At 39.4% G+C, this 14,007-nt stretch overlaps 1 protein-coding gene across 5 annotated transcripts in view; it reads left to right on the forward strand.

The window, feature by feature from the left end:
• Nucleotides 1-14,007, forward strand: part of IDE (insulin degrading enzyme) — a 136,723-nt gene that overhangs the window by 52,677 nt on the left and 70,039 nt on the right. For all 5 annotated transcript variants that reach the window (XM_017963113.3, XM_017963110.3, XM_017963112.3 and 2 more), the window contains exons 2-4: nucleotides 257-441; nucleotides 2,745-2,952; nucleotides 5,537-5,706. In XM_017963113.3, coding sequence (XP_017818602.1) covers nucleotides 257-441; nucleotides 2,745-2,952; nucleotides 5,537-5,706 — 563 coding nt within the window. The remainder of the gene's footprint in view (nucleotides 1-256; nucleotides 442-2,744; nucleotides 2,953-5,536; nucleotides 5,707-14,007) is intronic.

A 14,007-nucleotide genomic window follows, 5' to 3' on the forward strand; every position in this document is an offset into this window, starting at 1 on the left:
CCTGTCTCAAACCCCTATCCATGTTCTGTTTCAGATACAAATAGGGTTCCATGAAAACAATTTTGTTAGCATTTCTCTGAAAGAATGAGGGGTAAGAGGGAGGAAAGGAATGACTGCACCCTGTAGAGTGGCTATAAAAGTTTTCCTCCAGCATTTAAAAAAATCTGATGATGTATTATATGGGTTTAGTTGACATTATTGTTTGTCCTTAAAAATAAAGTCACAAATCAATAATTAATAATCTCTTTATTTTCAGTTTCCAAAAAAAGACTTGTAGCAAAATGAATAATCCAGCCATCAAGAGAATAGGAAATCACATTACCAAGTCTCCTGAAGACAAGCGAGAATATCGAGGGCTAGAGCTGGCCAATGGCATCAAAGTACTTCTTATCAGTGATCCCACCACGGATAAGTCATCAGCAGCACTTGATGTGCATATAGGTACAATTGAAAATTGTGAATTAAGCTTCATTTTGTTTCATTGACATAATGTTGACATTTATTAGAACTTTCCATACGTGTTTAAATAGTCAGTAGTTACAGTTCTGTGTACCTTATTTTATACCAGAACCCTCGTAAAGCTGTTGGTAAACTGCAGTTGTCTCAGTCAAATAATCTTACATTTTCTAAGGACGTTTTATTAGGTTCCCACCTAAGGTGACCTAGCAGCAAAAATTCATTGCCATTCTTTACAGTAAGAGTTATAATTTTTTTTTTAACCTTGGTACATTTAATAATATATTCCTTTTTCTTTTTCTGTTTTTTTTTGTGTTTTTTTGTTTTTTTTGTTTTTTTGAGGCAGAGTTTACTCTGTCGCCAGGCTGGAGTGCAGTGGCACAGTCTCGGCTCACTGCAACCTCTGCCTCCTGGATTCAAGCAATTCTCCTGCCTCAGCCCCCTGAGTAGCTGGGATTGCAGGCGCGTGCCACCATGCCCAGCTAATTTTTGTATTTTTATTAGTGACGGGGTTTCACCATGTTGGCCAGGATGGTCTTGATCTCTTGACCTTGTGATCTGCCTGCCTCGGCCTCCCAAAGTGCTGGGATTACAGGTGTGAGCCACCGTGCCTGACCTAATGTCATATTTCATAGGTTCTTGTGTGCACATTTCTTTTTTTTCTTTTCTTTTCTTTTTTTTTTTTTTTTTTTTTTTTTTTGAGTAGAAGTTTCGCTTTTGTTGCCCAGGGTGGAGTGCAATAGTGCGATCTCTGCTCACCGCAACCTCCACCTCCCTAGTTCAAGCAATTCTCCTACCTCAGCCTCCCGAGTAGCTGGGATTACAGGTATGCACCACCACGCCTGCCTAATTTTGTATTTTTAGTAGAGACAGGGTTTCTCCATGTTGGTCAGGCGGGTCTTGAACTCTCGACCTCAGATGATCTGCCCGCCTTGGCCTCCCAAAGTGCAGAGATTATAGGTGTGAGCCACCGTGCCCAGCCTCGTGTGCACATTTCTTTTTTTTTTTTTTTTTTTTGAGGTGGAGTTTCACTGTTGTCACCCATGCTGGAGTGCAATGGCGTGATCTCAGCTGACTGCAACCTCCACCTCCCAGGTTCAAGCGATTCTCCTCCCTCACCCTCCTAACTGGGAATACAGGTGCCCGCCGCCACACCCAGCTAATTTGTGTATTTTTAGTAGAGATGGAGTTTCACCACATTGGCCAGGCTGGTCTCGAACTCCTGACCTCAGGTGATCCACCCACCTCAGCCTCCAAAAGTGTTAGGATTACAGGTGTGAGCCACCACGCCCTGCCATGTGCACATTTCTTACACATTTAATGTTGCTTTAATCAGGTTGCTTTTTTTTTTTCTTTCTTTTTTCTCTGAGACAGAGTATCACTCTGTTGCCCAGGCTGGAGTGCAGTGGTGCAATCTCCGCCCACTGCAGCCCCCACCTCCAGGTTCAAGCAATTTACCTACCTCAGCCTCCCTAGTAGCTGGGATTACAGGTGCCCGCCACCATGCCCAGCTAATTTTGTATTTTTATTAGAGACGAGGTTTTGCCGTGTAGGCCAGGCTGATCTCAAACTCCTGACCTCAGGTGATCTGCCCACCTCGTCCTCCCGAAGTGCTGGGATTAGGGATGTGGGCCACTGTGCCTGGGCAGGTTGCTTTTTATGTATGTGTACAGTTAGTGGGACAGTGTTTCTTTTTGTCCTCTTTGAAAAGCTTTTAACTCAGTGCCATTTTAGAACTGAGGAAATAAGGTAATATTGAACAAATAACTATTGCCTACCGTAATGCTTTGGACTACCAGAGTGATTTGCAAATGTCATCTAATTTGTACTCACACAGCCCTCTTAGATGGGTATATATTGAAGCGATTGAGCCAGGATAGGTATTGTGCTTACCATTTCACAACAGCTAGTAGAGCCGGTAACCCCCAAATGCATGCTGTTAGCACTGTGCTGTATAGTCTTCCGCAATGAAATCATGACAAAATTCTAGCTCTTAAAACTGTGAGTCCAGCTCTTTCTTCCTGTCCAGTATGTGGTAAAACTAATGTTCGGAGACACTAAGTAACCTGCCCAAAGTTACCAACTAATTAGTGTCAAGAGCAGGCACTAGAGACCAGTCTTGTGACTACTGATTTGCTTTCTAAATAATAGCATTTTAGGTAACTTGTGCTTAACTTTCTCTGATTATATGGTTGGAGTTGTCATACTAACAAGAACTACAAGTCATCTGTACTTACTAGCTTTCAACATAAGACAATGATTTATTATATACGTGTTTTCTCTTTCAGGTTCATTGTCGGATCCTCCAAATATTGCTGGCTTAAGTCATTTTTGTGAACATATGCTTTTTTTGGGAACAAAGAAATACCCTAAAGAAAATGAATACAGCCAGTTTCTCAGTGAGCATGCAGGAAGTTCAAATGCCTTTACTAGTGGAGAACATACCAATTACTATTTTGATGTTTCTCATGAACACCTAGAAGGTGCCCTAGACAGGTAATGCAGAATACCCTATGAATTATCCAACTTTGTGTACTTGTCACATTAATAATAATAACAATTATTATTTCTACAGAGATGGCTTTATAGCTTCATAGTTTAACAAAAGGTATTTTAACCTGTGTTTTTCCCTGTGTTTTCTGAAAAAGAAAAAATGAATGATGTCATGTATTTACTGAGTGGTAAAGGAATAATAATGGCATGACTTTAAATGAGTCTTCAGGCCTGCAAAGTATTTTATTGAGGTATAGAATTTTTAGCAGCCCTTTCCATTCTAACTGGTGTTACATATAAAGCATGTGATGAGGACTAACCTGATAGTGTCATTGATCTCTTTTCAGACATACTTCTGTTCCAGAATGCTAAACCTTAAATATTCGCTCCTCATTCATTTCCTTGCTTCTCAAGGATGCTTAGTAGATACAGAACATTTTGATCTGCTGTTTCAACCATGGGGATATTTTGAAAGTGTTTTTTGGAGCAAACTCCATTAGGCCAATTTAATTTCTTGGTCAATATATATATATTTTTTCTTTAGACGGAGTTTCGCTCTTGTTGCCCAGGCTGGAATGCCATGGCGCAGTCTTGGCTCACTGCAACCTTCGCTTCCCGGGTTCAAGCAATTCTGCCTCAGCCTCCTGAGTAATCGGGATTACAGGCATGTGCCACCATGCCCAGCTAATTTGGTATTTTTAGTAGAGATGGGCTTTCCCCATGTTTGTCAGGCTGGTCTCAAACTCCTGACCTCAGGTGATCCGCCCACCTCAGCCTCCCAGAATGCTGGGATTACAGGTGTGAGCCACTGCACCCAGCCTTGGTCAATATATTTTTTTTTTTGGATCAATTTTTTATACAGCTAACAATTTCTAATTTTTTTGTTACATCAGCGATTTGATTCATTATTTGAAGTGTAACTTATCCTTGGTGAATATTTATAGTTTTCTGTGATGCCAAGGTGTAATTCAGCAACTTTTTGGATCTATAATGAAATTTGACACTTTTAGTCACTGTCAGCTTTATTTGCTTACTTTTAATAATAATTGTTATATTTTTGAAAAAACATTATCAAAGCGAGGGCGTGGGTTTATGATATGTACTGGGTCAAAGTAGTGTGTTTCCTACTTATTCTAATATTTTATGTTTCAGTCTTTAGGCAGCAGCTTTGAGGTATAATCATCTCTGATATGTATTCCCAGAGGACTTCCATTAATGAGTGCCCTGGGATCATACACTGAATTTCATTTCCTGCTTTACAAATGCTGCAGCAGATGTTCATATAGTAGATCTCTGTATGATGGAGGATGTCTGTTACTTGTCTCAAACTAAAAATCCACTTGTATAAGAGGATCATTTTAAAAACCTGATTATACTGTGTCATAACATGATCCTTTATCTGGGCCATCCAGCTTTGGTATGTAGCTGTTAGACATTTTTCCCAGCCTCAAGGTATTGAGGTGGGTAAAAGATGTTATGTGGCCAGAAATTCTCTGTTTTCATACATCTTTGATTATAGACTCCAGATAGATAGAGTTTCCCCTTGTGGTATATGTAAAGTACTTAGCACAGTATCGTATTTACTTATGCACTTAAAGTGAATAGCAAGTAATGATAATGGCTTCTGTGACAGCTGGACTGTGAGGTGTAGTAACTGAGATGTTTATAGACCTAAGAGTTCCTTAGACCCACTGAATAAAATGGTCCTGTTCAGAGCCTCTGCTCTTAACTTCATCTAAATCAAGTCTTATTCTATAAAATGGGATGTAAAGTTTCTTAAGAATTACTATAGGAATCCTGAGTTAAATTTAACCTGATACAGAAGAGTTAATTTATTAGCTGTAGGTATCTTAAACTTTGGTACTATTATTAAGGAATAGCCTCAAGAAAGGCCTATTGGTTACTTATGTTAAAGTTACATACTGTGTTATTTACTGAATCACTGCTTATTAAAAATTTATGGACTGTTTCTCTTATAATTTCATCAAAGCCCATAATCATGGCCTAGGCAAATTATGTCATACCTCAGGTTTTTCACTGCGTTATGTTTTTTCCTACTAATTCAAGTTTGTTTTTCTACATAAGAAGAAAGAAATATTCAAATTGAGCCTGTTAAAAGTAGGTCACTTGTTTGTCCTAAGGTGCCTGAGTCTTAGTGACATTGCACCTAAAACTGTAAATTTAAGATTGGCCTCAAAACTATGACCTGCCTTTTTCTTTCTTTCTCTTTTTTTTTTGGAGAATTAGCCACATATAACAGTTTTTATAGACATGCCAAATTAAAAATCTTAAATAGACTGCTGTTGTCTCCATAATCTGCCTTTTTTGGTGTTAATTTTTTAAATTTTCACTATTTATCATCTCTGGGGTAGATCAACTCCTCTGCATTTACCTCTGTTCAATATTAGATTTTTCTTCTGTTCCACAGCACTTATTTTGTATTCCTTTTTTCTTAGTAGCAATGGTTGTTTTGTTTCTGATTCTGCAAAATTTGCATTTCCTATCTAATAAGTTTGAAAGATCTTTTTAAAAGACCATTCTTTTAAAATGACATCTTTCAAGTTTTAATTATGTTTCATACCCTTAGGTTTGCACAGTTCTTTCTGTGCCCCTTGTTCGATGAAAGTTGCAAAGACAGAGAGGTGAATGCAGTTGATTCAGAACATGAGAAGAATGTGATGAACGATGCCTGGAGACTCTTTCAATTGGAAAAAGCTACAGGGAATCCTAAACACCCCTTTAGTAAATTTGGGACAGGTTTGTCAACAGCTGCTTTCCTTGACCTCATTTAAACCCAAGGCCACTGCATAGTATTATATTTTATGTTTATATAACATATATTTATGTATATATTTATGTATATAACCCATGGCATATACAGTTCATGGCATATTTTACATTTCAGGATAGATTTCAAAATTCCACATTTCTACTTATATCCTGTTCAAATAGGGTTCTAAATGTTTAAGGAGCAGAGCAGTTAGAGTTGTGAATAGATATTAACCAGCATTCCATATGGAGAAGATAATAGATTCTTTTATTCCGAAGCCTACTTTTTTTTGTAAAGGCTCACTATAGTATTGTTGAATCCACTTGTCCTCATTTCTTCCACTTCTGCTAATCCAGATGCATAGCATCTGCTCTGGGGTTAACTCTGCGGAAGACAGGACACTGTAGAAGACACAGAAGATCCCTGCTCTGAAAGTGCTACAATCTCCTAGAGGGAGATAAGAAGTGGGGATAACAGGAAGTAGAATAAGATAAATGTGGAGACTATTGACTTTATAATTGTACCTTTTTCTTCAATTTTTCATTAAAAAGTACTTGTTTAAATATTTAAACAGTAGAAAAGCATTTAAAGTAAAAATAAAAGCAGAAACACCAAGTCTGTCTATTCTTTATCTATTCCTGCCAGTCCTACTCACCAGAGGTAATCATTGTTAACAGATTGCTTTACTGTTAAAATACTGTTTTGGGTATTATAAAAGTTTATAAAAATAATGATAATATATTATTTAGTGTACTTAGAAATTTATGCTTAAAAATTAACTTCTCTGACAACGTGCTTATTTTATAAATTAGTTTTGGGAACTTTTTAAAACCATAAAGACAACTTTAAGTTTGGATATCATTCTAATATGTCGAACAGCAGTCAGAGAAATTAGCATAGCTTTACAGATTTAGGAGTTTTCAAAAATTACACTTTGAAGCAGTGATATTATATTCTTTAGAACTGTAGTACTCGGCACTCAGTATTAACATAATTGCCAAGATGAATAGTGTGGTTCTTAGAATGTCTACATAATGCTGAATTTTTTGAGAAGTGATTTTTGTGGAGAACATCAGCATACATGGTATGTAAAGAAGGGAATGTGAGTTTTAAAAAACAAATATCAGGTCAGGCATGGTGGCTCATGCCTGTAACTGCAATACTTTGGAAGACCAAGGTGGGAGGATTGCTTGAGTTCAGGAGTTTGAGACCAGCCTGGGCAACATAGTGAGACACTGTCTCTACAAGAAAATAAAATAATTAGCCAGGCATGGTGGTGTGTGCCTGTAGTCCCTGCTACCTGGGAGGCTGAGGATGGCTTGAGCCAGTGAGGTCAGCTGCAGTGAGCCGCAATTGAGCCACTGCACTCCAGCCTGGGTGATAGTAAGACCCTGTCTCAAAAAAAAAAAAAAAAACAAAAAAAAACAACTTTTTTTTTGTTTTTTCAAAAACATTACATTCAAATGATTATTTATTTATTTGAGATGGAGTCTGGCTTTTGTCACCAAGGCTGGAGTGCAGTGGCCTGATCTCAGCTCACTGCAACCTCTGCCTCCCAAGTTCCAGCAATTCTCCTGCCTCAGCCTTCTGAGTAGCTGGGATTACAGGCGCCCGCCACCACGCCCAGCTAATTTGTGTACTTTTAGTAGAGATGGGGTTTCGCCACGTTGGTCAGGCTGGTCTTGAAATCCTGACCTCAGGTGATCCGCCCACCTCAGCCTCTCAAAGTGCTGGAATTACAGGCGTGATCCACCGCGCCCAGTGATTATTTGTTTTTTAAAGTAGTCTCTTTGGTATGTTAGATACTTACACAAACAGTGCTACTATTGTGCAGAATATGTTGGAGCTCCTCTTTGGGAGTTGCCTTTTTTAAAATAACCTCACTGGTGACAAATTATAATCAGCATAATCAGAAAGCAGTTACACATTTTCCAGAAATAAATCCAGTGAATAAGGTGAGTAATGTTTCTTCTGGTCACAAACAAGGAACATTTTTTTTTTCCTGTAGAGATGGGATCTCGCTATGTTGACCAGGCTGGTCTTGAACTCCTGGCCTCAAGTATTCTTCCTGCCTTAGCCTCCCAAAGTGCTGAGATTATAGGCATGAGTCACCATGCCTGGCCACAAGAACAATCTTAAAATATTCTATAGAAGGGTTTCAGGAATGATGGGCAAAGAGATACATTGCATGGCATATCCATATGGGTGAAGTTTCAGGGCATATTTCTTTTTATAGCCTAACAAAACTAGGCAGTTAGCAAAGTACATGGTAATATAAACAGCTGAGAAACAAGTGAGCCAGACTCAGTACACAGTACAGAAAATGTGATATAATAGAAATATCAAGTTACCTTCTGATTTTAGAATTATAAACCTACATTGAATTTAGAAGTTCTATGTATTTTTTTTTTTTTTTTTGAGACGGAGTCTTGTTCTGTCACCCAGGCTGGAGTGCAGTGGTGCAATCTCGGCTCACTGCAAGCTCTGCCTCCCGGGTTCTCGCCATTCTCCTGTCTCAGCCTCCCAAGTAGCTGGGACTACAGGCGCCCGTCACCACGCCCGGCTAATTTTTTGTATTTTTTTTTTTTTAGTAGAGACGGGGTTTCACCGTGTTAGCCAGGATAGTCTCGATCTCCTGACCTCGTGATCCACCCGCCTCAGCCTCCCAAAGTGCTGGGAGTACAGGCGTGAGCCACCGCGCCTGGCCATAGTTCTATGTATTTTTAAGGTCACAGGTACATTTGAAAATTTGATGAAAGCTCTATGCCCTCATCTCAGATATTATGCATATTTAAAACTTTGCAAAAGTGATCCTTGAAGTAGGATCCTTTGTCAGAAATTCATGCTAATGTATGTAGATTGCTTTAGCCTCAGATGTTTTTGTGAATGTGGGCCACTTTGTTCATCAGGGAATTTGTTTTTGTTTTTGTTTTTGTTTTTGAGACAGTCTTGTTCTGTTGCCCAGGCTGGTGTACAGTATGGTGATCTTGGCTCACTGCAACCTCTGCCTCTCAGATTCAAGCGATTCTCCTGCCTCAGCCTTCTGAGTAACTGGGATTACAGGCACCCACTACCATGCCCAGCTAATTTTGTATTTTTAGTAGAGATGGGATTTCACCACGTTAGCCAGGCTGATCTCAAACTCCTGACCTCAAGTGATCCCCCCGTCTCAGCCTCCCAAACTGCTGGGATTACAGGCATAAGCCATCATGCCTGGTCTCATCAAGGGATTTTGATTTAAAATAATAATACTAGGAAAAGGTATGTATTTTTGAATGAATAAAAACCACACATTGTATTATCTGTTTTAAGAAAACTTTACAGTAAGATGTTTGTCCCTAACATTTTTCATGCTTCAGAAATAGTATAGATTAGTGGCTTTCAAACTCTTTTTTGTATACAACTCATAGTAAGAAGGGCATTTTATTTGGCAATTCGGAGCACATATATGTGTTTGTGTGAGCAGCTGAAACAAAAGTTTTGTCAAACACTATCTTACATCATGGGATGTAGTCTGGCACTTTCCGTTATATTCTGTTTTTTTTTTTTTTTTTTTTTCCTAGAGAAACTCTGGTCTGCTAATACTTTAAATGCATTTGATTACAATATAATGGATCCTGACCCACAGTTTTAGTAGTCCAAAGTGATAGACAATAAACTCTGAGCATTGGATAAAATACAGCACTCATCCGTGAACAAAAATAAACCACAACAATAAAAAACTTTTTGAGACAGAGTTCAGGTTAGGAAGCTGCGCAGGGCTGAATCTCAGTCACCGCGGGGCAAGCCCGCCTCCCGGTTTACGCCATTCTCCTGCCTCAGCCTTCCTGAGTAGCTGGGACTACAGCCACCACCCGCCCAGCTGTTTTTGTATTTTGCAGACAGGGTTTCACCGTGTTGCCATGATGGTCTCATCTTCTGGACCTTTCGTGATCCCACCGCCGCCTCGCCTCCCAAAGTGCTGGGATTACAGGCTTGAGCCACCGTGCCTGGCCAATAAAAAACTTTTAAGCTGATTAAAAACTATTGTCAAACATCATGATTAATGGAGGTTTCAGAAGATTTCTGTTGAAAAAATAAGGATGCCCACTATCACTTTTTGTTTGGCTATACTTCCAAGTATTAATCATTACAGTAAGTCAAGGGGAAAATGTGATTATAAAAGATGGAAAGGAAGCACCACAAACAAAACCTATTTCTTTATTTCTATATGATAGGATTGCCTCCATAAAAATACTGAAGGAAATCTTCAGATCAGTCATTACAAATAATTAAGCAAGGTTGCCAGAAAGAAGAGGAACACACTAAAATTGCGGTTGGTTTTTTTGTTTTGTTTTGTTTTTGTTTTTTTTTTTTGAGATGGAGTCTCACTCTGTCACCCAGGCTGGAGTGCAGTGGCACGACCTTGGCTCACTGCCATCTCCACCTCCCGGGTTCAAACGATTCTCCTGTCTCAGCTTCCCAAGTAGTTGGGATTACAGGCGTGAGCCACTGCGCCTGTTCATGTTCTTGTATCAATAGTCAATTACAGGAAAATGCTGGGGTAAAAATTATTTCATTCGCAATATTTAACAAAGCTATAAAATGCTCAGAAATATGCCCCAAATTTCTCTAAATTCAATGCAGTGCCAGTTGAAAGTCCTGTAAGTTTTTTTGAGGGTTTTTATAATCTCATTATAAAATTAATAGGAGAGTAAAAGGCCAAGAATAGCTAAGATAATTTTGAAGAACAAGGAAAACTACTTCTACCAGGTACCAAGACTTATTATAAAGTTCTAGTTGTTACAGTATTAGAATTGATGCAGGGGTGCATGAAGATACCAGTAGAACAGATTATAGACCCTGGAAACATATCCACAAACATGGAAACTTGATGTAAGGAAGAGGTACATTACAAATGAATGAAAAAAATATAGTTCTTTCTTAGGACTTTATGTAGACTTTCCATAGACTACAGGCACGTGCCACTGAGTCTGGTTCACTGCAACTTTTAAAAGAAAATATATGAGAATTTTTTTGATCTTCAGGTGGAAGAAAAATTCTTAAACACACAAAAAAACCCATAAAGATAGACATAAACCATTAAACCATAGGTTTAGAGATAAACTTGACCTCATTGAAATTTAAAATTCTTGTTCAAAAGAGACACAAAAAGCTAGATGTGGTGGTATGCACCTGTAATCCCAGCTTCTCGGCAAGCTGAGGCAGGAGGATGGTTTGCACCCAGGAGTTCAAGACCAGTCTAGGCAACATAGACCCTGTCTTTTTTCTTTTTTTTTCAGACAGGGCCTCACCCTGTTGCCCAGGCTGGAGTGCAGTGGTGCAATCTTGGCACTCTGTAACCTCCTCCTCCTGGGCTCTAATGATCCTCCTATCCCAGCCTCACAAGTAGCTGAGACTACACGCACACGCTACAGCACTCAGCTAATTATTTAATCTTTTGTAGAGATGGGGTCTCCCTATGTTGCCCAAGCTGATCTCAAACTCCTAGGCTCAAGTGATCCTCCTGCCTCAGCCTCCCAAAGTGCTAGGATTATAGGCATGAACCATCTTGCCCATCCACTTAACTTCTCTACCCAGTTTCCTTCCTTGTCAGGTTGATGTCAATATTAAATGAGATTGTGCTTGTGAAGCCCATAATAATGTTAAATAAATCATGTTAATAGTATAATACCTGATTGGTAGCTGTGAAAGGACAGTAGGATTCTGAAAAGGTCCTTGCCTTGATTCCATATAGATTTTAGGATTTTTTTTTCTATTTCTGTGAAGAATGTCATTGGTATTTTGATGGGGGTTGCATTGAATCTGTAGATATTTGGATAGTATGGAATTTTAACAATATTAGTTCTTCCAGCCCATGAATACAGGATATCTTTCCTTTTTGTGTGTGCCCTCTTTAATTTCTCTCATTAGTATTTTATAGTTTTCATTGTAGAGATCTTTTACTTTTTTTTTGTTTTTCTGAGATGGAGTCCCACTCTTTTGCCCAGGCTGGAGTGCAGTGGCGCCATCTCAGCTCACTGCAACCTCCACCTCCTGGGTTCAAGTAATTCTGCCTCAGCCTCCCAAGTAACTGGGATTATAGGCTTGCACCACCATGCCCAGCTGATTTTTGTATTTTTAGTAGAGACGAGGTTTCGCATGTTGGCCAGGCTGGTCTCAAACTCCTGAGCTCAAGTGATCCGCCCACCTTGGCCTCCCAAAGTTCTGGGATTACAGGTGTGAGCCACTGCGTCCAGGCTGAGATCTTTTACTTTTTTGGTTCAATTTGTTCTTAGAGGGTGTGTGTGTGTGTGTGCTTTGTGTTTTTTTGTGTGTGTGTTTTTTGTTTTTGTTTTTATTTTTGTTTTTTGTAGCTATTATAAATGGGATTGCTTTCTTGATTTGTGGGGTTATTTTTCTTTTTTTCTCTCCAGATTGTTCACTGTTGGCATATAGAAATGCCACTGATTTTGGTATGCTGACTTTTGTATCCTGCAACTTTACTGAATTCATTTATCAGTTCTAACAGGTGTTTTTGGTAGAGTCTTTAGGTTTTTCTAAATATAAGATTATGTTGTCTATAAACAATGGCAGTTTGACTTCTTTCTTTACATTTCGGATGCTCTTTATGTCTTGTCTAATGACTCTGGCTAGGACTTCCAGTACTATGCTGTATAAAGTGGTAAAAGTGGGGATGCTTGTCTTCTTCAGATCTTAGAGCAAAGGCTTTCAATTTTTTGCTGTTCCATATGATGTTAGCTCTGAGTTTGTCATATATGGCCTTTATTGTTTTGACATATGTTCCTTCTGTACCCAGTGTGTTGAGAATGTTTATCGTGAAGGGATGTTGAATTTTGTCAAATGCCTTTTTCAGCTTATGGTGTTTGTCCTTGATTCTGTTACTGTGATGTATCATGTTTTTGTTTTGTTTTGTTTTGATACAGTCTCACTCTGTTGCCCAGGCTGGAGGGCAGTGGTGCAATCTCGGCTTACTGCAACCTCTACCTCCCGGGTTCGAGTGATTCTCTTGCTTCAGCCTCCCCAGTAGCTGGGATTACAGGCACATGCCTGGCTAATTTTTGTATTTTTAGTAGAGACTGAGTTTTGCCATGTTGGCCAGGCTGGTCTGGAACTCCTGATCTCAAGGGATCCACCCGCCTTGGCCTCCCAAAGTGCTGGGATTACAGGCATGAGCCATTACACCTGGCCCTGTGATGTATCATGTTTATTGATTTGTATATATTTGTATATATTTTGTGTTTGTTTATTTGTTTGAGATGGAGTCTCACTCTTTCGCCCAGGCTAGAGTACAGTGGTGCCATCTCGGCTCACTGCAAACCTCCACCTTCTGTGTTCAAGCGATTCTGCTGCCTCAGCCTTTCAAGAAGCTGGGATTGCAGCACCCACCACCACGTCTGGTTAATTTTTGTATTTTTAGTAGAGACAGGGTTTTACTATGTTGGCCAGGCTGATCTCAAACTTCCGACCTTAGGTGATCCACCTGCCTTGGCCTCCCAAAGTGCTGGGATTATAGACATGAGCCACTGTGTCCAGCCTGATTTGTATATGTTGAACCATCTTTGCATCCCTGAGATGAATCCTGCTTGATCATGTTGAATGATACATATATATATTTATATTTTTCTTTTCTTTTTCTTTTTCTTTTTCTTTTTTTTTTTGAGGTAGAGTCTCGCTCTGTCACCCAGGCTGGAGTGCAGTGGTGCAATCTCGGCTTACCGCAACCTCCACCTCCCAGGTTCAAGCAGTTCTGCCTCAGCCTGCCAAGTAGCTAGGATTACATGCCTGCCACCATGCCTGGCTAATTTATGAATGATATTTTTACTATGTTATTGAATTCAGTTAGTGTCCACTTTGGCTTTTTCTCTTCATTATTCAAATATGCATTTAGTTTCATAGTTCCTGATAAATTGGAAGCCATTTTTCTGCCCTATTTTGTTTTTTTGTTTGCCTCTTCATGGAATTAAAGTAGGAACAGTTGAATATTTACAAGTAGGTTTAGAATAGGAAAAGGAAAAACTTAGTTCTGGTTATGCCTTACTGATCTGTTTCTCCAAACATAACTCTGCCGACACTGTGGGAGCAACTGGGTTTAGTCAGCTGGGAGGGAAATAAAAGAAGGAGGTCAAAGAGTGGGTGGGAGCATTGAAACAGGTACTCCTTCATGTATAGGTAGAATGAAAGGCAAAGTAGAAGACAAGAATACAGAGGGTGGGGCTGTGTTTTAGGTGTGGGTGACTTTTTTTTTTTTTTTTTGAGACCGAGTCTTACTCTTGTTGCCCACACTG

The sequence above is a fragment of the Papio anubis genome, chromosome 11, assembly GCF_008728515.1.
Source record: "Papio anubis isolate 15944 chromosome 11, Panubis1.0, whole genome shotgun sequence".
NCBI classification, from domain to species: domain Eukaryota; kingdom Metazoa; phylum Chordata; class Mammalia; order Primates; family Cercopithecidae; genus Papio; species Papio anubis.